The 24277-nt window shown below is 39.7% G+C and overlaps 1 protein-coding gene across 3 annotated transcripts in view; it reads right to left on the reverse strand.

Moving 5' to 3' along the window:
* PDE7A (phosphodiesterase 7A) overlaps positions 1-24277 on the reverse strand; it is a gene marked incomplete at its 5' end in the record, with an annotated part of 157338 nt that overhangs the window by 54407 nt on the left and 78654 nt on the right. Inside the window, one exon of one of the 3 annotated variants that reach the window (XM_081116882.1) lies at positions 20569-20631. In XM_081116882.1, the coding sequence (XP_080973008.1) occupies positions 20569-20586 (18 nt within the window). Of the gene's footprint in view, positions 1-12449; positions 13189-20568; positions 20632-24277 lie in introns of those variants that run through there. The other 2 variants (XM_081116881.1, XM_081116880.1) reach the window with 2 other exon arrangements.

The following is a 24277-nucleotide window of genomic DNA, read 5'->3' on the forward strand; positions in this document are numbered from 1 at the left end:
TTCTTCTGATAAACTGGTAACATAAAGAATTAAGAGAGAATGATATGTCTACTACACTGATATGAAAATGTTCAAAATGCACGTATTTACAGAATACTTATGATTCCATTTGCTTAAAAAAGATTATCTTGTGTTTACATACAATACATATCCAGATATTTACATGTGAACAAATTTTCAGGAAAAGCATTAAAAACACTATAAACATTGCTTATCTATGGGGAATTGGTGAGGAGTGATTTACTTTAATTTTAATTTATACTCTTCTGAATTATTTAATTTTATCACAAGGAGGTATGACTTTTGCAACGATGATGATGATATAACTAAGTTTTAAATTAAGTACACAGTAATGATAGATAATCTGTGATTTTAGCTTCCAGGAGTTTAAACTAGGCCCTAATTTATAGAAGGCATTAAATTTAGAAATTTCAAATACTAACTAATCTAAAACCATTTCAAAAGACAGTCTTACGCAACACTCAATTACCTAATAGTTTTTTTCTAAATGTAATTACTTCAGACAGAAATTTTGTTTTCTCCATTATCCTGTTGAAATAAACAGAAACAATGGGTTTTAATGTGAGAAAGTATATTGCTTAACTATAAATCTTTTTTTTTATGGTTCAAAATATTACATATGTCCCTTTTTTCCCCACTGACCCCTTCTACCCCGCCCCACTCCCCGCCCCAGGCCTCCACCATACTACTGTCTGTGTCCATGGGTTATACATTTACGAATATAAATTATTTGGTTAATCTCTTCCCACCCACCCCTACCTTCCCTCTGAGATCTGTCAGTCTGTTCTATGCTTCTATGCCACTGAATCTACTTTGTTCACCAGATTATATTCTTAAGTGAGATCATGTGATATTTGTCTTTCTCTGCCTGGCTTATTCCACTTAGCATAATACTCTCCAGGTCCATCCATACTGTCCCAAAGGGTATGAGATCCTTCTTCTTTATAGCTGCATAGTATTCCATGGTATAACAATGAATTTAAAAATTCGTTGATATGTTTCGGATTCCACATTGCAACTAACCATTATGAAATTACCACTCCTTGAGTTTTAGCATCAAAGAAAAATATTCATAATTATAAGGAAAGGCTACTAAAATACATTTCCCTTTTCCAACGAAATCTGAATGGAGTCAAATTTTCTTCATATACTTCAGTCAAAACAACGTATGGCAGCAAGTTCAATGCGGAAGCCTATATGAGAATCCAGCTGTCTTCTCCTAAGCCAGACACTAATGAGATTTGAAAAGGGTAAACCAATGCCACTCTCTTCGCTAACTCTTTTGCTTTGGAAAATATACTCACTTTTCCATAAAACAAAAACAAAACATTATTTATGTTAACATGTACTTGATACTATTATTTTTAAATGAATATTTTAATTTTTGTTTTATTTTCTAATACAAAAAAATCAATACATAAAACCCATATAAAGCAAAATTATTTGGAGTCTCCAATAATTTTTTAGAGTGGAAGTCCTAAAACCAAAAATTTTGAGATGCTACAGACCAAAAGGCAAAGAGCTGGGAACAATTTGTTTCCAACTAGGATGAATGAACTATAACGTGGTAAGGATTGGGAGGGAATGAAATGCTAGATACTAAATTTATTTTTAGATAGAATTCCATGCTTTTTAAAAAAGAATTGAGAAAAAGTGTATTTGAAGTTTTTAGATTAACCTACATATTTACATTTCCAATGTCTTCATTTCTTCCTGTGAATCTGAGTTACCATCTGATGTCATTTCTGACCTTAAGAATTTCTTTTGGTATTTCTTGTAAGGCAGGTGTGCTTGCTACAAATTCTGTCTTTACATAGGAATGTATTTATTTCACCTTCATTTTTGAATGATAGTTTTGCTAACCACAGAATTATTCATAGACAGTTGTTTTTCCCCCCAGCACTTTGGATACGTCATCCCACTACCTTCTGGCCTCCAGTGTTTCTGATGAGAAAGCAGCTTAATCACACTGATGCTCCCCTGTATGTAAGGAGTTATCTTTCTCTTGCTGCTTTCAAGATCTTCTGTCTTTTAACAGACTGACTACGCCAAGTCCAGGCATGGATTTCTTTGTATTTACCCTATTGAGGCTGAGTTTCTGGATGTGTAGTTTAAGTTTTTCATCAAATTTGATAATTTTCTCATTTGGCTATTTTCTGTAGCCTTTGGGTCTCCCTTTACAGATATGTGTATTCCTGATGTTTTCCACAGACCTCTGAAGATCTGCTTATTTTTCTTCAATCATTTTTCTATGTTTTTGAAATTGAATCACATCTCTTGTTCTGTCTTTAAATTTACTGATTCTTTTTATTAGCATCTCAAAACTGCTGTTGAGTCCTTCTAGTGAACTTTTCATTTCAGGTATTGTATTCTTCAAGTCCAGAATTTCCATTTGATTTTTTAAAAAACTCTTTTACTTTGGAATAAATTTAGATTTACAGATAGTTGCTGTATATGCTTCACCCAGCTTCTCCTAATGTTAATACATTAGATAACTGTGGTACATTTGTCAAAAGTTAGAAATTAACATTGGCACAAAATTGTCAAAAGAAAGAAATTAACATTCGGAACAAAATTATGAACTATTGATTTCATTCAAATTTCATCAGTTTCTCCACGAATGTCCTTTCTCTGTACCAGGATCCAAATCAGGGTACCACATTGCATTTGGTCATCACTTCTCCTTGGTCTCCTCTGATCTGTAATAACCTCATAGTTTTTCCTTGTCTTTCATGACCTTGACAGTTTTCAAGAGTACAGGTCAGGTGCTCTTGTGGAATAAGCCCAAGTTGCACTTTGCTGTTTTGGTAGTAACAGTCAGAAATTTTCAAGTCATTCACTTTTAATCAATTTCCCAGCCTAAAAATGTTTTTCTCCAAATTCCACATTCAGTTCTAGACTAGTATGTATCCTGTCACCTTCCTTTTACCCTAAATTAAATATATAGAGAGATAATTAGGGATAATTTGTTATTGACAATTATATTCCACACAACTTTTTAAAATGAAAGAGATCTTTATCAAATTAGTATGCTGAAGATAGAAAGTTTATATGTGAAATAATAGTAAAATTTTCTATTAATAAAAGATTTACTCATGTGATTACATCACTAAAGAGACTAATACTTGCTAGATAAAGGTTTAGCAGTGTAGTTAGAACATCATTAAAAATAAGGCAAACAATGGCTGGCGTGGCACAGTGGTGGGAGAGTCGGCCTGCACAAAGGGTCGAGGTTTGATCCCTGGCCCTGGTCAGGGCGCATGTGGGAGGCCACCAATTCATGTGTCTCTTTCACAGTGATGCTTCTCTCAACCCCTCTAACTTTCTCTGGGGGAAAAAAAAATCTATGGAAAAAAATATCCTCCAGTGAGGATTAACAAAATATATGGCAAAAAAATAAAAGTTTGCCATAAATATGACAAAATGTTCATTATTAGTATAAAACAATTCAAAAATTGATTCAGAATATACTAAGTTGCCAACAGAAAAATAGGCAATGGGTATAGACAAGTCATATAAGAGAGATGGTAGGTAATAAACATATTTCAACTTTAATATCAACAAAAATCAAAGAAATGAAAACTAAAAATATTAGCCAGGTATGACAAGGCACTGACATGCTGCTCATTGAATATAATTTGGTATCTTTCTGGAAAGAAATTTGATAACATGCTTTGATCCAGTAATTACATTAGAAAGAGACTTCCAAATTTAGAGAAAGATTTATGTATGAAAATGCCTTCACAATATTTATTTCTGCACAAAAAAATATTGGATGAACTGTTATAAAATGTCAACTGGTTATCTCTGGGTGTTAGGACTACCAATGGTGTTTACTTTCTCCGCTTTCTTTTCCCTTCTTTATATTTTTTGTATATTCCATATATTTTATAACAAGCATATATTAACATCAGTCCAAAAGAAATTCAAGTTACTTTTCAAAATTTCTTTTAACAAATATCACCTAGTTCTTCTCACAGAAACACATAATAAGTGTTTGCTATTTTTATTCCAAACGGACAGGGATCCTATTCTAATTCTGGGTTTTTACCTCCTACTCACCAAAAACATCAGCCCTGTGCACCCGTACAACACAGAGAAGCTCTTGTCAGAGGGAGAGAGAGATCTAAGTTCAAATTCTCAAAAACACAATTTACAGCTGCGCTTCTTTGAGCAACTTTTCTAAATCTCAGTGTATTCTTAAATAAGCCTGCACGGCCCTGGTCAGCGTGGCTGTTGGTTCGAGCTTCACTGCGTGCATCGGAAGGTCGAGGGTGTGATTTCCCCCCCCCGCCCCGTTTTCCTTTCTCTCCTCCTTCTTCCCTGTCTACAATGAATTTAAAAAAATAAGATTACATAAATTTAGATTAAGGATAGCTCCAATAGCACAGAGGGCAGCTCAGGAGAGTATGAAGATTAAGGAGGAATTCAGGGGAGGAGCAGGTGGGGACTATAAAATGAAACTGTAAGACGCAATGTGGAACTCATAACAGATCTGACATGTAAGCATGAGAGTAAAAGAGTAACTTCTTCATTCTTCCTTATGGAAGGCCTCCTACGTGCTGTATGCTAGGGGCAGGGCGGTGAGTAGGGTAAACATGATCCCTACTTCCTGACCACACATTCTACAGTGGCAGGGCTGGGAGTAAGGGGGTGGAAGCCTGGCAGAGATGGACAAATAAATCGAGTTAGTGGTGTGTGCCATAAAACAAAACAGAACAAAACAAGGTAACAGCACAGATAGGGGGAGGGGTGCTATTTTAAAAAGGATGGTCAAGGAAGGTTCCTCTGCAAAGACTGGGGGCTGAGACTTGAAGGACAAGGAGCTATAAGATCTTGAGCCTCGAGGAAGAGCAAGTGCCAACTCAAAAATGGGTCCAAACCTGGCAGGTTGACAGACAGCAAGACCACTGCGAAAGTGAGTGAGGCTGAAAAGTTAGCAGGGATCACATTATATAGGACAACATCATGAAAAGGAGTTTGAATTTTATTTTCACTGTGATAAGCTCCCACTGATGTTTTCAGAAGAGTGGCATGATCTGACTCCATTTAAAAAATTACTTCGTTGGATCTATTGCAGCAGGCCACACATGCCCTGAACTAGGTAGGAATGATAGCACTAGTAGTGGCAGAATCAAGCAGAATTCCCAAGTTTGATTTCAGCTGTTTGAAACCAAGCACAAAGGTCTCTGTAAATAAAACCTTCCCTGGTTCTCCCGGCTCCACTTTCCACCAATGAACTTCATACACTGTCCTAATGAGAATATGTGTCAAGTGTATGGTAATTTGTGTATTTACATAGCTGTTTCCTACTACACCAAACTCCAAGAATGATCTTTGACATACCTAGCAGAGTGCTGGCACATAATAAGTGCTCAGTTAAATGTCTCCTGAAAACAATCAAAGCCATCTGTATTAGTTTCCTAGGGCTGCTGTAACAAAGTAATACAAACTGGGCAGGTTAAAACAATCTTCTCTTCGAGTGTGCTTTCATTTTGTATGCTAAACAAACTTCCTCTCGTTCTAGGGAAAAAAGAGAGAGAGAGAGAGAGAACATACAACCAATCAAAATCTAAACTAGTCTCTTCTTCCTCTCATTCACACAGTGGTCCTTCAAATCCTGAAGACGCAGCGCTGTGATCTCTCACCAACCATTCCCCCACTTCCATTCCCAGCCCTCCTGGCCCAAATCCTGAGCCTTCTTTTCTCCAGACTATAAATGTCTCCGATTTCTTCAGTCACATATCAACAATGTATTTCAAATCACCTCACCACCCCAGTCACTGCCTTCAGAGTTATGATTTCCCTACTCATCTTCCTAGAACATGGCAACTGATACAAATACTTCAGATGTAATTTGAGAAGACCAGGGTGGGGGATATCGCTTCAAATACCTCAAGTCAGAAAAACTTGAATTTTTTTATCCAGATCCATAGCCAACAAGATCTACAATCCATAAGCCTAAAAGTCTAACTGTATGCCATTCACCTTCACAAGGGGAGGCTATGAAACACAGACCTTTCTTGACAGTCTTGTGATGCCCCAGGCAAGTGACTTAACACCTCTAAACTCAGTTTACTCCTTGGTGAATATGGGAGTAGGATCACTTAGAGGTTTTTTCCCACAGGTTAAAAACATCAATTACAGCATTTGGCACGCAGGAGGTACTCAATAAATGGAAACAAATACAGTTATTACTGAAGCCAAGGCTACCGCACCTTTACCACGAACCTTTTGCCAAGTACTTCATATGGTCCTGAGCTAGAGTGTGATCTACTCAAAACTCCAAAGAATCGAATAGACTTTGCTGAAACTTAGTTATCCAAATGACAATTTATTTCCCCAATGCCGCCCTGTACTACCTTTGCCCTCTCCTCCCGCTAGCCATCATCTTCAAAACACAGAGCCATCCCTACCAGCAGGTGGCGGCATGGAGCAGAAATTCAAAATTCCTATTCAAAATTATAAGCAGGAAACACTTCTGATGTCAAGCACAAGATCAGTGACAGGTTCCTTAGGAAGGATACTTGCCAGCAGCCAAAATGAAGCCCTGCAAGCTCAGAAGGCTCATCTACAAATGCAGTCTTTGTTCCTTTCCTCATATACCAATCATATGAACACTTACACCTGAGTGCAAAAGCATCATTTATTTGTGAATAACCTTTTGAAAGGCACATTTGGTAACAATATAAAAATTAACAGTCTATGCTACTTTTAGGCAAACACTCCATTTTCTCTAATTCAAATTAATCATAAAATACGAGCAATTTGTAGCCAGAATAAAAAAGTTTTGAGTTGTTTTTAAATCAGAATAATAAAAATTGTTCTCCTCTGATCCTTTTTGAAAAGTGAAAAAGGAGGGAGGGAAGGAGGGATGAAATTTAAAAGGAGGCATTAACAGAAGTCTTATCAAATTGACTCAGACAGAATAGATAATACCTTTCCCTCTTCCTACCCACAGTGAGTTCCCTAATCTTTCTAACCCCTGTAAAGGGCTTAATATCTTCTTACCTCTTGCAGGACACTTGTGTTTACAAAAGAATTCTTGCACAGACAATATGTATAACTGATGTAACTCTAGGCATAGCAACAAAGCATCGAAGTCTGGGCAAATTACGTCCCACAGGCTAATTGGGTTCCTGATGACAACTTATAAACTAACAATCTGAATACCCTACTTCTCAAACAGAACTACACCCCAAATACATTATAAATTTACATTAATATTTTGTTTGAGCATATATTTGTAGTATAAATACATATTAGTTCAGAATTAAAAGCCAAAACATGATAGTATTAAATTTAAGTCAAAGTATGAATCATTTCTGAAAACAGAAAAATGAAACCAAGGTCCCAAAAGAACAAGCTTTTGGAGTGGACAAGAAGAAAGGGCTCTAAACTGAACCACTCCCCTGGGGGTATCCCACCACTTCCCAGAGGGTATTCCACCCTGGTTCACAGTATCCCCTATACTGGCTTCTGTATGTAGATTTGTGAAGAGGCAACTACTATGGTAACAATAATTTGGAATAGTGCACTGATATCAGATATATAAGAGCCCTTATAAATGAGCTCAGGATATGCAAATGAAATTGCACAAAAGAGGAAATGCAAATACACAAAAACACTTCAGGAAGTGTACAAGCTAGCTTATTGCAAGTTAAAACTAAGTGCATCATCACAGAGTGCATCTACTAAAGCAGTAAAGCATTTATATAAATGCTTATAAAATACAAAATAATGTTTTTAAATAATTATATAGTATTATAATCTAATAACATATTGGAGATGAAAGAGAGATGATCATTTATCTTGGTAGAGCATTCTAGAAAGACAAAAAATGTTATTAGGTATTGGCCCAACCTAGTGATTCCATTCTAAAGACTTTATTAAACATCATAAAGGTATTAAATGAAGTTTTGTGCACAATAGCAAGAGCCTGAAAGTTCAACATTCAGAGAATGTTACTGATAGATCAACATTACATCACTACTAATGATCATTAAGTAAGACTATACATCTGCTCTGCCAATAAAATAGCCACTATCCATGTGTAGCTGCTTGAATACAATTAAACTTAAAATTCAGTTCCTCAGTCAAATTAGCCACATTTCAATTGCTCACCTAGCTATATGGGGTGGGCAAAAGTAGGTTTACAGTTGTTCGTATGGAAAATATTACAATAAATAAATAATACAAGGATAAACTCTTTTGCGTACTCATAACTGTAAACCTACTTTTGCCCACTCTGTATATGGCTAGGGACTATTAGGCTGGATGCTGCAGCAAACATTTCCATCACCCCCAAAAGTTCTGTGGGAAAGTGTTGACCTGCACCTCCTCCTCCCCACATGCACCCATTTATCTAGAAACACCTACCTAACCTTCAGGCCTTGGCCTAAGCCGCTGATTTACCCAGGAAATTTAGGTGTACCTTCCTGTAGGCTCATCACACCTCGATAACTCCAATACAAAAACTGCATCACATATCATCATTTTCCCCATCACAGTCCTGTAAGCTTCTTGAAGGAGGAGCCAACTTTTATCTAGGAGCTTTGAACTGTTCTAGCACATACATATAGCACCTTCGTAACTTGTCACAGACTAAGAACATTGCTGGAAACAACGCAGATGTACACTGTGACTACAGGTGAAAATGTTTATGTATAAAGAAAACTGGGTTAGGTTGGCAGGCTCACAAGTGATTTTTTTTTAAACTACTAATTCTTTACCTCTCTCAGTACCTAAACACTAGCCTCATTCACAGGTCTTCAGTAAATATTTGTGGAATAGTTTCTGTATTTAAAAAAAAAAAAAAAAAGACTCCAAGAATGAATCCTAATGTAAACTATGGACTCTGGGTGATAATGTAGGTTCAGCAATTGTAACAAATGTACCACTCTGGTGGGGGATGTTGACAACAGGGAGAGGCTATACATGTTTAGGGTCAGGGGGCACATGGAAAACCTTCATGCCTTCCACTCAATTGTGCTGTGAACTCTGAACTGCCGTTGAAACAAAACAAAACCTGGACTATTTTTAAAAAGACACAGATGCCAAATTAGAAATCAAATTTAGCTTATTATGATATTAAAAGCATATGTTTACATGTTAGATCCCAATATTTTGTTCAAAAATAAAAGATATCATAGATTTATAATAAATTTTTAAAATTAAATCTCAAATTTGTAACCCAAATAAGACTTGTTTCCAGTGTATAGTAAAATCTGACTTAAATAATCCCAGGTGCAGTGCTTTGGTTGCCATGAGTACACTAACTCAACTTCCACTCTTTACTAAGCACCTATGTATGCAAAGCGCTGTGGTCACAATGGCTAATGGCGAATAAGACAATTTTTGCTCTTGCAATATTTTTTCCCAAGAACGAACTTTATTAGCAAGATAAATCTTTAAACCCAGCTATCAATAATAGATATCCCAAAATGACAAAACCAAGCTTCTTTTAGTATCCCTATTTTCCAAATAACTTAAAAAAACTATTAACCATTTGAGAAAGTAGTATACAACCTAAAACAAAAAGTTAATGCCTCATTTACTTGGCATCCTTGGGAGAGCTGGTGTTCCACATAAATGAATTTTCCAGATAACTCACACTTGTCCATTTAGTAGTCAACACTTAAACTGTTCAGCATGGAGAGCTTTTTAAAAAAAAAAATAACAAAAACAAAAAACAGCACTTATCTTTAAACTTTAAAAAATTGGCTATATTTACATTATCCTAATAATTATTGTGTTGTACAACACCCAAGCCCCTAATATATGTCCCCAGGGTTCCTTTGTACAAGTTTCAGCTTTGAAGAGTTTTTCTTCTGATCCCTGGCTTTTGGTTTGTCAGCTGTCAACTTCTGCCACTATTAATGTGAACCTGACTCGAGCAGCCTCCCAGCCGCCTTCAAATTTGCTGCTACTTGGAAAACAAGTTTGTCAGAATTTTGCCTAAAACACACAGGCTTTAAAAGGTTCGAGAAATCTATTTTGGTTGTTCAGAGTCTATGTCCTGAATCTGCTAAAATCTATAGTTAAAACTTCCAAACAAGGTTTAGGATTAAATAAGTTACTCCTATATCTTGATGAAAGTCCTTACATTGTTTTCACATTTCAAATTGATGCTCAGAGACAACTTCATTACCTATTCACTGATGCAACAAATATCTGAGTATCACTATGAGCTAGGCTCCAATATTACTGTGAAGAACTGAAAAGATGACTAGTTTTGAACATATTTTAAGATAAAAAAACTAATACAAAAAACTGTTCTACTTAGTGGCTAAAAAACCAAAAATGTGGGGTTTTTTTAAAGTCTTTTAAGTGAAACTACAACCCCCCCTAAACTTTTTATAGTATCTGTAGGTTTGTTTAGACTTAGAAACTGAAGATCCAAGGGTAAAGGAAGCTTTTGGTTTAACTAAACGTTTATTTTATAGAACTCTGAGTAAGATTCCAACATTCTCTACCTTTTTTTTTTCCTATTTAAAATTCCCATCTAGCTAAAGAAATCACTATCAACACATGCTTTAGTATTAAATGATACTCTCAAGTCTTGGTAATGATAAGCATACCATTTCAGCACTATAGTAAGTTTACCATCATTTTAATGTTGAGCAACACTGATTAGAAAAGTATTAATTCGGGGAAATTTCTGTCCAAATTCTCACAAGTTCCAATGTACTTCACTTTGGGGTAAGGAAATTTTTCTTAAAGTTTTAAGACTGGGTAAAATATGGTGTGATTCTACATAATTTGCTTTATCGGCCACAATCATAGTTTTTACATGCCATTACCCATTAAAACATAAGGCTAGGAAATGTGTCAAGGAGTGCAACTTAAAATTGGTCTCTATGGGTTAATTAAGACATCAGGTAAAACTCCTGGCATCAGCCTCGTTTTAATTCCCGTGAAATCTCCCTTCTCATTCATATTCTCCTCAGGGGGCATAAGTGACAATTCATATTTTAGATTTTGTAATTGATTAGTTATTGTTTTTATTATTTAGATTGAACTGGAAATGGGTATTAGTCATGTGCCTGCTGATTTAAGAAAGTAAAATATTTAGAAGTGATAAAAGTTACTACCATTAAAAACCTTCCATTACTACCATTAAAAAGCCTTTCAGCAGTGTGTTAATATCTCTTCAACATTCATTTTGCAACCTAAAAAGGGAGATCCTGAATCCAACTTTCAAAATAACAAAGTAGTGCTATTTAAAATGTCACTAAATATCATAGTAGTTTTTACAAGTTGGCTCTGACCTTAGTATAGCACCTTCTCCTATGTAAGAAGTCTGATTTTAAATAAAAACAATTCAGAGAGAAACCCAAATACAGGTGCTTGCTCTCTCTACAAGCAATTTAGGCAAAGAAGCAAGTGACAAATATTTACTGGACACACCTGTTATAAGCAATCTCTCTACCAGGTGCTTCACACCACCTATTAAAAAAAACACAGATCCTGCTCGGGATATTTATAATATAATTAGAAGAAAGATACTAAAATATCTTAGATATGAAAATTCTATTGATATTAACCAATAGAAAAATAAATACATTTGAATTAAAAAGTGATTATGAACATGTAACATTCTGGCAGCAGAAATGGAGGGCAATCAGTTCAAATGTAAAGAAAATAAAATTCTTTTTGCCTCCCTATTTTAAATCTGGCAATCAAAATCAGCAAGAACTAAGAAGTGGGCCAAAAGCATCACCACAGAAAAGAACGAAATTCTCAGGAGCAACTGGTACTGGACCATTCAAAACAAAGTCTTTCTGTGAGTGTTCATCAGTAGTAGTTTCTATCCTACCATCTCCTTATTAAATAAAAACTGATTCCCGGCTATCAACTCTGCGGAAACTGAAGCTTCAGGGAAACACTCTGGACGCTTGTCTCCCCGGTACCACTTAGGGTCCATCTGCAGAATCCCAGGGGTCGGAGCACAGCGGCAGGGAAGCGGTCTATTGTTCCGGGAACCGCAGGTTCATCCGAGCACCACGGGGCGCGCGGGAGCAGGGCGGGCGAGGCGCGAACGCGGCACAGGTGTGTGGGGGGCACAGGTGTGCCAGGGCCACAACTAATGCAGGCAGGCCCAACTTCCCGACCGAGACAGCGAGCAAGGGAGGGAAACAAAGTCATTACTGAGGATTAAACCTGCGCAGGGGGTGGTGGCGGGGACTGGGGAGGGTCTGAAGGGCCTCCGGAGCCCCCTGCCCGGAGGCCGAGGACTGAGAGTGGACAGTCCCGAGGATAAAAGAAGCGGCTCTCAAATCGAAGGGCCAGCCTAGAGCCCCAAACAATGGGCAACGGGCAGTCTGGGTGAACGGCGAGGACTCGGGGTGTCGCGGAGGTGGAGCCGGGTGGGAAGAGGGAAACAAAGAGAGAAGCCCCCAAGTGTGAGCCCCGCGGCGGCGACTTACCTGGGAGAGCTGCCGGGGATTGGGGCAGCCGAAGAGCGCGGAGCTGGAGCTGAAGCTGATGGCTCCTCGGCGGCTGAGGACGTGCTGGGGGACCGGCCTGTCCAGGGGCAGCACCGGCAGCTGGTAACATATTTCCATTGAATACGCCCGCCCTGCCCCGGCCGCCGGCCCCTGCGCTGGGAAGGGGCCGCGGCTGCGGGGCGCCGGGCCGAGGCGGGGGCAGGGCGGGCGGCCGCCGACCCCGGGCCGGGAAGCCGCGCTCACGCCTCCGCCACCCGAACACTGCGCCCGGGCCGCCGGCGGGAAGGCGCTTCGGCGGCCGCAGCGACAGTTACCAGGACCCGCGCGCGCCCGGCTCTGGGGTGCAAGCGGGGGCAGCCCAGGCAAAGTCGGAGGGGGAGCCCCGCCGCCCCCGGGCTCTAACGCCGAGAGGAGCGGAGCGAGGGCAGAGCACAGCGCTGCGAGAGGAGACGGCTGGAGCCAGAGCCGAGAGCCGGGCGCGCCGGCTCGGGAGCAGCACCCGCGCGGGCCGCCGCCGTCCTGCCCCTCCCCTCCCCCGGAGCCGACTCCACTCCTCCCGCGGCGCGAGCCAGCGCAATTCACACTTTGCAGCCGCGGACCCTGCGCCAACCACGGCCTCCGCCTCCGTGACGTCACGACGCCGCGCCGCCGCAGCGCCCCGGGAGACCGGCGGGCGGCGGCGGGCGCGAGCGCGAGCCGCCCTCCTCCTGTGCCGCCGCCGCGAGCTCCGTCCCCGTCCCTGGGGCCGCGCGCCGCCCTCCTCGCCGCCAGCCTCAGCCCGCGGCCGCCTCAGCCCTCTCCCCTCTCGGCGTCCCCGCAGGGCGCGTGCGCGCGAGGCCGCCGTGCGGGACCTTCCCCCATCACTGAGCGCCGGCGTTCGAGGGCGCGGAGGGCGTGCGGGGCTTCGGCCGGCGCGGGAGGCGCGATGCCGGCCCTGCGGCCCCAGACACGCAAAGCTCGCAGCGCAGCCGCGGCGCTCAGCCCTGGCCGCGGGGTCCCCGCTGTGTTCCCCTCCTCGGATTCCCATCCTCGGGCTTTGCCCGGGGCCGCGGTGGCAGTGACGTCAGCGGGCCGCGCGGGCTCCGAGCTCCCGGCTACGTCACCGCCGGTCCCTCCGCGGGGCCGGGCTCGCGCGCGTCCCTGGCAGGTGCGGGTCCCCGCCGCGCGGAGAACTGGGGAGCGGGTCGTGCGGGAGCGAGGAGGGGGCGGAAGGGCGGAGGGAAAACACCGAGACTGGGGAAAAGGGTGCACTGGAAAAAATGAGAGAGAAAGGATGACTTTGAGAAGACAAAGGAAAAAGGAGACTGCTTGCCCTTTTACCGAAAGTGGTGTTTGTTGGCTTTGATTTTTAGAAAGCATGAGAATGTAAAGAACTCTTGACCTGGTTTGCAAGCTGGATATGTAAGTTGCAGGTTCCTTTGTCACATTTCTCCTTAAACTGCCATAGCTTTTCAGCTGCAACCCATTGTTCCAAATGCATTCCAACCTCTAGGACGTCAGCGTGAACAAGTTCTCCCCTGCTGGCAAAATTGTTAATTTGGCTCTGCTCTCAGGGCACCCACCCTTCCACTTGTTAGCCATGACTGTCCACGGCAAGGTGGGAAGTACTGCATAGCCCCTGCTGAAGAGAGCAGGCACTAAATGCTCATGATCCCACAAATCAACAAATGTCTGCAAGATGTTTTTATCATCTTTCCATGGCATCTCTTTCTTTATATCACTTAAAACTTTCTATCTCCTCCCTTGGTATTTTTCTACTTGTCTGCCTCTCTACTGTTAAATATAACCTCCACTGTGGTTTCATGGATTTTGTCTTCACCAAATGCTAAGCTCCCCTTCAGTGCAACAACTGACCCAATTCATTTTTGAAACCTTAAAACTCTCTCGATACCTAGTGGATGTACTGAGCATCTACTGTATTCTTAAGATTAAGCTGAACACTTTATCCTATTTACTTCCGATCAACAAAGAAGAAAAGAAAAACAACCCTGAGATAATAGTATTTAAATTGAAACTAGGCTCAGGAAAACATAACTTACCCTACCTCTTACACAGATAAGTGGCAGGACTAACCTCAAATAATGTTTGGATTCTGTGATGCAGCTAATGGCCCAGAAGGTGGTATTGTGTGATATCAGACAGTGTATGCCAAATAACTACATCACATTTAATATCTAAGAGACTCAGTTTGATTAAATCATTTAATAAGCCTCAGGACACTAAACAACACGTCTCCCCTCAGCAGAGTGGGAAGCTAACATTTGCTATCCACCCACTGTGAGGCAATAATAGGTAGTCTACAATACAATGTTTAACTTAACCCTGCATAACAGCTACATAAGTAAACGTTTGATCTCAGTTCCACAGATGAGGAATCAGGTTCCAAGACCATAAATCATTTATGCCACCAAACTCTGTTTTGTGTGATCTCAGAGCCATGAATTTCCACCACACCATGGAGTATCTCAAGACCAGAACTTCAACTGTTTTCTGTGTCCTTCTGTATAGGGAAGTGTACTAGTGTTCTCCAGAAAAACAGAACCAATAGGATATATATATCTATCCTATTTTATAGAGAGAGTTGCTGCACATATATCTTATCTAGGACAGAAGCTGGAGGAGGGCAGGCCCTGCTGCTCTTGCCAATGAGGTGAGTCAACAGATCATGTGCTAAATTGCAATGGTCCCTGGGACCCTACATGGACCTTCCAAGTATAATGGCTGGTGCTTGACTTCCACTTAAGTCTTCTGCAGATGTCTATCATGGCCAACCAAAACCAAAGTCATAAAAGAGCATTCTGGGAAATACAGTTCCAGTTTAGCTAAACTGACAGTACAAAACCACCCCAGTTCAACTCTTGTCAACTTCACATCATCCATACACACTTTTAATTGTATTTAGTGTTCAAATAAAGACCATAGCAAAATCATGCTTATGTTCATATGATGCAACTATCTCTCATACAACCAATAACACCTCCTTCCTTTCTCAAAAGATGAGAGTAAGGGATATGCATTCCTCTTCTTGATGAGTCACAGTATCCCTTTGATAGCCTATAACTTAAATACCAAGATAAAAGACTACCCACTATTAACACATTTTTGGGGAACAAGGGGGGAATAATTGGCTAGTACAGCAAACACAAATATATTCATATCAAAATGAGGGAAAAATGCTCTTTATTACAGTCCTTGTATCTGCAACTGGCAACATGGTCATAATTACTATTTATAACTACTCTCGCTTCCATTACCTGTTTCATATCTCCTTTGCCTTCAGCAAGCATCTTAGCTGATAGTGGTTCCTTGCCTTGTATGATTTCATTTATATGAAATATCCAGGATAGGCAAACCATAGAGACAGCCAGTTAGTGGTTACCAAGGGCTGGGAAGAGGGCGGAGCAGGGAATACAGCTTAATGGGTATGGGGCTTCATTTTCAAATGATGAAAAACTTCTGGAACTAGATAGTGGTGATGATTAAACAACATTGTGAATGTACTTATTGCCACTGAATTGTACACTTTTAAATGGTTAAAATAGTACATTTTCATCACAATAAAAAGAAAAAGGCTATTCAGTCTTCCTATCAGATCAGCTACTTCGGGGTAATAGGCAACATAGTAGGACCAGTGAATCCCATGAGCATGAACACATTACTGCCTTTATTTGCTATAAAATGAGTTTCTTGGTTAAAAATAATGCTGTGTGGAAAAGCATGATGGTGACTAAAGCATTAATATTTTATATTAATATAATAATAAGATATTTCAGACAGTTATTTTAAAGTTTTTGTCTCTTAAGTGTGATACCCATGTTTCTTTTGGCTGGTTTCTGCCACTTTCTCTTCCTCGGAATGGGTCTTTTCTTTTCTTTGTATGCCTTGTGATTTTTGTTGTTGTTATTAAACAGTGGGCATTTGAAAAAAAACAGCCACCTTTCCCAGTCTTTGTAGACTGGCTCTGTGCCAAGGAAGTTCTTCATTAATTAGCTGAGCCTTGGTTCTAAGCTTTGGGGTCAGCCCAAGGAGAAATCTTAAGGTCTTTTTAGATCTTGACTGAACACACAGCTTGCCTGGGCCCATGTGTAGGTTTTTTTAATTTTCCTGTGTACAGGAATGTCTTAACATCCCAACGTGTCTCTCCTTGGGGCCTCTACCCATGATCTCTTACCCCAGGTGTCTGTGGGTCAGTCTCCCTTCAATTTTCCTGAGCAGCACCAGCAGATGTCCAAATTAGACAAAACAGAGACCAGTCCTTCAGGCAGCCTCAGATAAGTTCAAATGCTGGAAATAAGGCCCAGCTGGCATGGCTCAGCAGTTGGGCATCAACCTATGATCCAGGAGATCTCAGTTCAGTTCCTGGTCAGGGCACATGCTCAGGTTGTGGGATAGATCCCCAGCCGGGGGCATGCAGGAGGCAGCCGATCAATGCTCTCATCATTGATGTTTCTCTCTCTCTCTCTCTCTCCCTTTCCCTTCCTCTCTCTGAAATTAATGAAAGACATATTTTTTAAAAAAATGTTGAAAATAAGATCTGTTCTGCTCCCCCTTGCTTATAGTTTTCCTTTTTGTTTTTGTTTTTTTGGTTTAACTTTGGTGTTAGGTAATATTGGTTTCATAAAATGAGTTGGGAAATAATCCCTGCACTTCTATTTTCTGAAAGAGTTTGCATAAAGTGCTATTATTTCTTCCATAAATGTCTGATAGGATTCACCAGGACCGGGACTCTCTGGACCAGGACTTTTCTTTGTGAAAGATTTTAAATTGTTAATTCCATTTCTTTACTGATAAAGCTTATAAAGTAATCTCTATATATTCCCCAAAAGTAATCCCTAAATTATATCCCCAAAATGTTAGAAGTGGTGGGATTGTAGTTTTTCTTTTAAAATAATTTGCCAAATTTTCTAAGATAAGCATATATTACTTGCCACATTTTCCAAGCTAAGCATATTTTATAACAAAATTTATTTTTTAAATATATAAACTGTGAGTAAAAGTAAAATGTTTATAATGCACTGATGAATATTTAATGAAATTAAGGGCAATTGAAGGAAAATTTCACCAGAGGGTTGGTTGCTCTAGACCAGTAATTCAACACTAATTGACAAGCACCTTCCATGGTGATACACTAATAATCAGTCAGAGGACTTCTGGCTAAATACTGCAGATAACATGCATTGACCAATGTTTCTTCCCCAAACCATACTAAATGACACTGAAGGAAGAAAATATGGCATAACCCAAAAGATAGAGAAGAGGAAGGGAAATGAAAACTGACATGTTCTTTTAGAAACCGAAGGTGAATGGCCAACCTGTCCATGTCTTAGCAGAACAGAAAGCTATAACCTAAGATCACAAATGGGGGCAGCTACCTCTGGCCAGTTCCTGCTTCAAAGACCCAGAATATCTCAGGAATGAGAGGCCCCAACTGTGTTGGAGGCAAGGATGCAAGTGAGCTAAAAGGAAAAAAGGGTGAAGTTGAAGTTTTCTAAAACAAGTGGTTAGAGCCCCAGATTTCCTCCCCAGCCATGTGCAGACAGGCAGTAACTCACTCTCCTTTGCCTCTGCAAAAGATTGAATGGATTGAACCAGATGGGCTCTGCCTTGGGTTCACCAGGCAGAGCTCAGGGTGGGATTAGAGTACCATATGAAAAATGGTGGGATAAATGAGAATCTGACTACCTTTGACAGCCAAGTTTATATCCTTGAGGCAAGAGGTTGGAAGATCCCTCTTTTAGCAGAGTGGACCTGCCCAAGGCAAAAGTTTTATAGGTGCTATCAGTTTGGATTCCTTCAACCAAAAAGTGGGTCTGCACATAATTTTAAGGTTAAGTCCTACCCATGTATATGGCACTCACAAATAGCACATCAGTATCTCATTCTTAAATATGAAAGAATAAATGAGCATTGCCAAAATTTGAATAAATCCCATAGCATGAGAGACAACAGAAACAGAAAATACAAACAAGGGGAAACAGAAACAATACAGAGAACCCCCTCCTCCAAAAAAACCAATAATGTCCTTAGAGAGAGAAATTATAAAAGAACAGGATGACATAAAAAGAAGAAATAAAATAGTTCTTTAAAATGCAAAACTATAATAGCAAAAGTTAAATATGTAATGAGTGGGTTAGAAAATAAAGTTGAGGATATCTTCCCAAAAGAAAAAAGAAAAAAATTAAAGATACAGGTATTGGAGTTCCAGTCCAGGGAGTTAAATATCCAAATAAGGATGATTTCAGAAAGAAAGAATTGAGAAAATTGTAAGGAAGAAATAATTCAAGGAAATTTAGCAGAACTGGAGGGCACACATTTCCAGATGGAGACGGCCAACTGTGTCCTAGAATTGTGTATACAGAAAAGACCTAAATCGAGGCATATCATGAAATTTCAGTATAATGGAGACAAAAATAAGAACTTAAAATTTTCCAGAGTGAAAATACAACAGGATACATATAAAGGACAGTGGATCAGAATAGCAAAGGCCCCCTCAACAACAAATTAGAAGCCAGGAGACCCATCTCTGGCATTTTTGCCCTGAGCGTGTTTGCCATAGACATCTCTGCAGCAAGCACTTTTGCCTCAAGCACTTTTGCCTCAAGCATTTTTGCCACATAACTAATTGGCCTTAAGGTAATTTCACCATAAAAGATAAAATGATGAAAAATAAAAGAGGGACATTAAGAAGGACATAATGAAACATGAAAAATTAATAACAAAATTTAAAAGGCTTTATTGCAAAAAAATGACAATGCAGTGTCTTCGAAGTCTTTCGTTCATGGTATTATATATATATATATATTTTTTGCTTCTTGATTCCTTATTTGGCACAGCACTTTTTTTCTTTATTGCTACAATTTCTTCCTTCATTAAGAGCGCTATTACTTTCCAACAAAAGAATCAATAATGTATGCTCCAGAAGACTGTTGTGAATTAGTAGCCACCTCTTTTATATTTGCCATAGCTTGGTAAACGTTTGGTTTTGACAGGTGGAAGAATTAGTGTACTCAGAGTAGGATTTGCAAACTGATATGTTAGTATTTTCTAGCTTTACATGTAGCTTTGCAATCTGGCTTTATATGTCGTTGTTATTGTTAAGTGGGTCAGATACAGAAACCCAGGTGCGGAAACTAGGAAACTCGGGAACAGAAACTCACCAGGGCAGGAAGCCCCGGATGCCTAATAAGGGAAAAACTGGGAAAACAAGAACCTTGTCCCCAGGGTGGGAAAACAAGAACCTTGTCCCCAGGGTAATCTGTGCTCCCCTAGCATATCTGCTGGTCATGCGGTTTAGACCCCCTGAACGTTTCCTCCCTAAAGATAACAGCTAGGTCTCAGTTATATTTCACCTCCAGGACCAGAAAAGCAGCAAAACCAGACAAGTGGCTTCCACAGTAAAATATTAATAAATTATATCTAAAATTTAGATGTGAGTTCATAGTAGGCAGCTAAATATTATAAGGAACAACTAGAAACAGTGATTAAACATTCTCATCTCAGCCGAACAGGAACTGGTAGAGTATTGAAATGGAACAAGAGGCTGCTTATTATAACATATTAGAACTACTGAACTCTGAGAACTACGCACATGTAGGATTTATCTCGTTAAAAATATTAAAATAGTTGTAGGTTAAATTATGTCCCCCAAAAGATCTGTTGAAGTCCTAACCTCTGGTACTTGTTACCTTATTTGGTAATAGGATTTTTGCAGATGTAATTAAGTTAAGATAAGGTCATACCTGATTAGAGTGGGCCCTAAACCCAACAGCTGGTGTCCTTATTAAAAGAGATTTGGAGGTGTACAAACACACAAGGAAGAAAACCGTGTGAACACAGAGACTGAGATTGGAGTGATGTCTACAAGTTGAGGAACATTAAGGAATGCCAGCAACCACTAGAAGCTAAAAGAGAGGAATGAAACAAATTCTCTTCTAGAGACTTCAGAGGGAGTGTGGCATTGCCAACACCTTGATTTTGGACTTCAAGCCTTCAGAACTGTGAGAATAAGTATCTGTTGTTTTAAGCCACGCAGTTCATGGTAATTTGTTACAGCAGCCCAAAGAAACTAACACAATCATGCTACTCAATTTCCGTTTACCTTAATTGAAGCAGGCATGTTTCACAGAGGGTCACTTCTTCCAAATTCATTTCCATACTTGAGCTTAAAGAAATCAACAAAAAGTAATCAAGTTAGCTGTTTTTTTAGGGCACAGTATAGAACCCATCTGTTCAATTAAGGGATGTAGGAGGGCTGGCAAATATGAAACACAAATTTTGGTCTCTATTTATAAATATTTAAGTGTATGCTTGTCTGAGGTTTACTTTCTGTTTTTAAAAACACCATTTTTCCTTGCTATCTCTGAAGGTACTCATAAAGAACGAGGGTCCCACACAATAACAGTGTAAAATAATGAACAGAATGGATATTACTCAGAAAAGCAAATTCTTTTACAGTAGACCTGAAGATGATTACTAACCATTTTTTCCCTCAACTATCAAATATCTCTGAACTTTTAACTGTCATTTTTAAATCAAATAATAACAGATTTAAAGAAAACACCTGTATTATTTACATTTCTTACACTTTTGATTCCAGTGTCCTGTCTTAGGGTCCAGTATCTCCTTAAAAATAGTTCAAGTAATGAGATATTTAAGATCTTAAAGCAACTGGTTACAGGATATTATGGGATGAAATTGTGTCTGCTCCTCTCCACTCCCCCACAGCCCCCAAGAAAAACTGTGTTGAGATCCTAACTCCTAGGACCTCAGATCGTTACCTTATTTGAAAATAGGGTCATTGCAGATATAATTAGTTAAGCTAATACGAGGTCAGGCTGAATTAGGATCAGCGCCTAGTCCATTATGACTGGTATCCTTATGAGAAGACAGCCATGTGAAGGCAGAGACACGGGGAGAATGGCACGAGAATATGAAGGCAGAGATTGGAGCGATGCATCTACAAGCCAAGGAACAGCAAGGGTTGCTGGCCGTCACCAGAAACTGGAAGGCAGACAAGGAACAGAGTATCTCTCTGAGCATGTGGAAGGCACCAGCCCTGCAGACACCTTGGCCTGGGACTTCTGGTCTCCAGAACTGTGAGAGAATAAGTTCTCCTGTTTTAAGTCACCCAGTTGACACAGCATAACATAAAATTTACTACTGGCCACCCACTTTGTGGAAATTTACACAGCAGCCCTAGGAAGCAAATACACCTGACTTTTATCAAAATTATAATACAGGGAGGAGAGGCAGCCCTTTAAAAATTTTTAAAAATCCATTCTTTTCATTCATTTGTTTATTCATTAAATATTTGTTACTACATGTTAAGCTAGCTCTCTTGTCACTGGAAATAAACTAAGACAGAAAGGTATCTGCCTAATGAAGTGAAAGCTCGAATGGAGGACAATAGGAGTAAACAAATGGGTAACAACATAACATAAGCTAGTGTCAGGTGCTGTGAAGAAAAATGACACAGGGGTGCGTTTTAGAAAGTGGTGTATGGAGGTCACAGAGGGCATCTCTGAAAGATGACATTTGAGCAGGCACGGGTGAGAGGTGGGGAGAACTTTCTTGATGGAGGGAACCAGTACAAATGCCCAGTGACGAGCGAGACCAGTGCAGAGGGAGCACAGCGACGGAGAAGGGAAGGGAGACGAGAGCAGATCCGTGAGGGGCCCTGCAGGCCCGGCTAAGCATTTGGATCTTACTGTAAGTGTGACGGGAGGCCATCGGAATGTTTTTGGTTTGGTTTTGTTTAACAGAGAAATGATACTATCTGATTTACATGTTTTATAGATCTCTCCAGCTGCTCTGTAGACAATGGTCTCTAGAAGAGTGGAAACAAGGAAGTCAATTAAAGAGCTTTCAAATAGCCTGAAAGAGAGACAGTGGTGCATTTGAGCATCTTTGAGGTGGCGCTATGTAAATTTACATAGAAGAAATGTACAGATAACCATCTAAGCCTATAAACATCATCCCCCTTTCAAATTCACAAAAGCCATGGGGTTATTTCATAGCCCTGAACTTCTTTAGAGTAGAAACTGGTAGGAGTTATTGAATAAACCAGTTAATAGCCACTTGAACATTGTATTCACAGCTCAAAACCTTAACTCTAAAGTTGAGGGATAAAAAGAAAATTACTATTGAAAAATCCAAGATTTAATTTTTTTTAGGTAAACCACTTATGTATAATTAAAATTTTAAAAGGTGTAGCGACCTAAGTTATATATGTATTAGCAGTAGCAAATCAATTTTTTATATTCAACTAAAATGATTATTGTATTTAGAGTATTTAGGAACCTCAACATAGTCTAAGAATTAGTAAAAGTTTACAGTTCTTAGAGTGGAAGAAGTCAGTGTTCAAAATTTAGTTAAGTTTCACGTGAAATTTGTTCATTTGGGAATAAGTGAATATAAGTAGTAATAGGGGTCACACCGACTTTAGAAATGATTAAATATCCAAGGTTGCAGCTTTTCAAAAATTTCTAGGACAAATAACTCAGTTCAAAAATGGGTAAAACACTTGAATAAAGGATTCTTCGGAGAAGACATACAGGTGGCCAAAGAGATGCTCAACATCATTAGTCATTAGGGTGATACAAATCTAAACTGCAATAAGACCACTTCATACCCATTAGGATGGCTGTTATCAAAGAAACGGAAAACAACAAGTGTTGGTGAGGATGTGGACACACTGGGATCCTTGTACACTGTGGGTGGGAATGTAAAATGCAGCCAATGTGGAAAACACTTTGGTGTTTCCTCAAAAAATTAAACATAGAATTGCTATATGATCCAGCAATTTCACTCCCTGGTATATTCCCAAAATAACTGAAAGCAAGGAGTCAAATAGATACTTGTACACAATAGCCAAAAGGTGGAAACAACCTAAATGTCCATCTATGTGTAAATGAATACACAAAATGTAGCATATACATACACAGAATTTATTCAGCTTCAAAAAAGAATAAAGTTCTGATACATGCTACAGTGTAGATAAACCTGACGACATTAGGCTAAATGAAATAAGACAGACACATTGTATGATTCCACTTATCTGAGGTACCTAGAATAGTCAAATTCATAGAGTGAGAAAGTAGAATTGAGATTATCAGGGGCTAGGGGAAGGGAGGAATGGGGAGTTATTATTTCATGGATATAAATTTTCTATTTGATATGATGAAGATGTTCTAGAAATAGATAGTAGTGATGGTTGCACAGCATTGTGACTGTTCTTTTTTTTTCTTTAAATATGTCTTTATTGATTTCAGAAAGGGATAAGGAATGGGCTATGAGAGGCCACTGCTTTGGCCAAACTCTGAATTCTAGCATACAATTCCTATGGAAGCAGGTCACCGCTCTTGCTCTGAAGGCATATCCCACCCCCTTTGATGCTCACAGTGGTTCGTTCTCTTCCCAGAAATGCTTGGATAGAGCCTGACTGAGGCCCCTCTTCACTACAGGTACCATAGCCTGTGGAAGATCTCATTAGAGTTCCCATTATGTGTTTTTTTTCTTCTGCTTTTCTGGAAAGCCTTGAAAAATCTTCATGTATTCTATGACACCTGCTTTCTGTTTTCATTTCAAATATTCTCACAGTTGACAGAAATAGATGGGGTCATTTACCAAGTTGAAGTTTGCACACTTATTATTTTTCTTAATATTTTTCATATGTTGATTCCTAAATTTAGATTGGGCCTATTGCAGGTGACACGAAGATTGTCAATAGTACCTAAATACTTCGTGGGCAACAGTGTGCCTTGGCAGCTTAGCTCTTCCATATGTTTTCTTGGTTTGAGCAATCTATC

Source organism: Miniopterus schreibersii, assembly GCF_964146895.1.
Source record: "Miniopterus schreibersii genome assembly, chromosome: 17".
NCBI lineage: Eukaryota > Metazoa > Chordata > Mammalia > Chiroptera > Miniopteridae > Miniopterus > Miniopterus schreibersii.